Raw genomic sequence first — 2,611 nt, forward strand, 5'->3', positions numbered from 1 at the left:
TCCCACTCTCCACCCACCCATCCCGCTCTCGCTCTCTACCACACGGCACACCCCTCTTTCTCTTACTCCTCTCTCACTTCATCTCTGTATATTTAGGGAGACTGACTATGGGCAACTGCTATGGAAGCTGGAACGATGACTGAGAAGGAGCGATTTGATTTTGGCACAGAGAGATATCGAGGGTTTCCACTAGATAATACAGCCACAAAGTCAAAATGTGTTCTATCGTAAAAATGATTGAAAACAAACATTTTCTTTTTGGTCTTCATTTAAGGTTAAAGTTAGGCATAAGGTTAGCAGAGTGATTAAGCTAAGGGTTAAGGTTAGGTTTAAAAATCTGATTTTAAGAAGAGAAATTGTAGAAATAGGCAGGTTTATGGCATTGCGGCTGTGTTAACTAGTGACGACTGAGCCCAAGAGGGAAGGGGGTGGAGTAGTAAAGTTGAGTGGGTAGTGAGACGACGCTATAAAAGCCGGTGCCGGAGCTGTCTGTGTCAGTAGCACTCGCTGGACTGAGGCAGATACAGCGACATAGAGAAACAACAACAAGAAGGAGGAACAGCTTACAGCACGAGTGGACATATGTAGCAACCTCCGCTCGCACAGGCTCTGCAGTACTGACAAGGACTCAAAGATTAGAGAATTGGAAAAAAAGAGGCCGACATCTGATACAGCAGCTCTTTGGTACAAACACAGAGTTTCATCATCCAGGACTTTGGGAGATTTTGGTATGGTTAAGAGAACTTTGCTTCACCGTCTTTCCTGAGAAAGAGCATCTAACAATAGAGGAGGCACCAAAGAGAGAGAGAGAGAGAGAGAGGGAGAACTGTGGGACAATAGCATACGAAGGAGCAAAACAACTGCTTTTTCCACCTGCTTTCACACCCAGTGTTCCACACATGGCTGCTGTCCGTCAGATGCCCATGGAGACCCAGGGCTTCCACCACATGCTACCTGCCCATCTTCTCTCCTCGACCATGGAGGAGTTCCCCCAGCAGCTCCCCGTCCCCAAGGGGCACGCCCGTGGCAAGAGCCGCCCCCGCCGGGCCCGCGAGGCCCGCTTCAAGACCCAGCCCGTCACCTTCGCCGAGATCACCGAGGTGGAGGAGGAGGGCGCCTCGCCCCTGGAAGAGGAGCGGGCACGCCGGTCTTTCCTGCAGTCCCTGGAGAACCTACGCCGGAGCACGCAGGCGCTCTACTGTCCGACGACTGGTCGACGCACGCCCACGGCCACGGCCACACAGCAAAGCCTGGACTCTAGTGACTCTGACTCTGCCCATTGACGGGCAGGACCTGAGGAGAAGTGGAGAAGTGTACGCACCCTGCCTGGCACTGGCACAAGCCCCTTTTCCCTTCCAATTCTGCTTCACACAGGGGCCAAATGAACTAAACTGAACTGATATCCAAGATGCTCCTGTGCATATAGGCCATTCTCCTTGAAAATATATGTTTCCACATACACATATTAGCATACCAATATATGTGGCTACGGTATGCATTTGACACATTTTTGTAAAGAACGCTACCCTGTAATATATATCACTGGCTGGTTATATTGCTAACGCCTCTTAGAGAAGCTAAGTGTAGAATATAAGCTATGATGCAGTGTTGAATACACCACTTCAGAGATATTCTCCTTCGGATATATTCCTTTTCTACTGGCGAGGACTTCAGGCCAGGAGGGGCTTTGAACTTGAAATGTGTTAAATGTGGAATGTCTTTGTTTCCATCCTTTTATATAAAAGAAAGGACAATGTTGTACTTGTTTTGTATTCTGCTTCAAACAGATTCTCCAAGTGCAGTCATGATTGAAAGAGACAGCTCATTCAGATTTGACTGACTGAACTCTGTGTATGGAAAGATACTCAATGCTAACTGAAGTTAGGAGTTACTTTGCAATGTTTTGGCACTGCTCTTATTTCTATGTTAAGCTCCACAGCTAGCGAATGCCACTCACAAAAAAAAATGCCTTTCCAGATGTGAAAATATTAATTCTCTTATTTTGTTTGTAACAGCAAATCTACAAATATAATTTTGTCGTTGACTCGTTTGACTTCTAAAGTCACACTTGATTTCTAAGATGAATATCATTTTTTTTTTGACATTGTTTTACATCCATATTTGTTAGTTTGCTTCAAGTGTAATAAATATTTGCAACGATATCCACCTGTTTTCTCTTTTGCTCACATGCGAACACTTGAAGATACAATGTATAAGTTAGTTAATTATTTACATAACATTTTGGTTTGAATGTTAGCTGAATGGTTCATATTACGATATAATAGGAATCAATCTATTACCTCATGAGAGAATAGGATAGGATATGCATATATTTCTGTCCATTTAGGGGACCCCTTTTGTCTCAGGAACAGCCCCAGAATCAAAGGTTCTGCATACAGCCTCTTTCAACAGGTGCACAGCTTTTTTTCACGCAAATGCACATCCTTAAATCACATCTCTCTGTACATATTTCTGCCACGTTCCAAACTCCTCTGGTCTGGTTCATATATAAACACTCAACTGAGGAACTTGACCTTCTTCTTCATGCTCACTGGCTTCATGACGCACTTAAATCATGTTCAGCTTGCGTCAGCAAGTAAAACCATAACAA

At 44.6% G+C, this 2,611-nt stretch overlaps 1 protein-coding gene across 1 annotated transcript; it reads left to right on the forward strand.

Annotated features, from left to right (window-relative positions):
• Positions 1-486: 486 nt before the first annotated feature.
• On the forward strand, positions 487-2,162 carry LOC109867723 (uncharacterized protein C11orf96 homolog). Its single transcript, XM_020456989.2, has one exon. The coding sequence runs from the start codon at positions 900-902 to the stop codon at positions 1,281-1,283; it is 384 nt and encodes a 127-aa protein (XP_020312578.1). The 5' UTR covers positions 487-899; the 3' UTR covers positions 1,284-2,162.
• The last annotated feature ends 449 nt before the right edge of the window (positions 2,163-2,611 follow it).

The sequence above is a fragment of the Oncorhynchus kisutch genome, linkage group LG22 (genome assembly GCF_002021735.2).
Source record: "Oncorhynchus kisutch isolate 150728-3 linkage group LG22, Okis_V2, whole genome shotgun sequence".
NCBI classification, from domain to species: domain Eukaryota; kingdom Metazoa; phylum Chordata; class Actinopteri; order Salmoniformes; family Salmonidae; genus Oncorhynchus; species Oncorhynchus kisutch.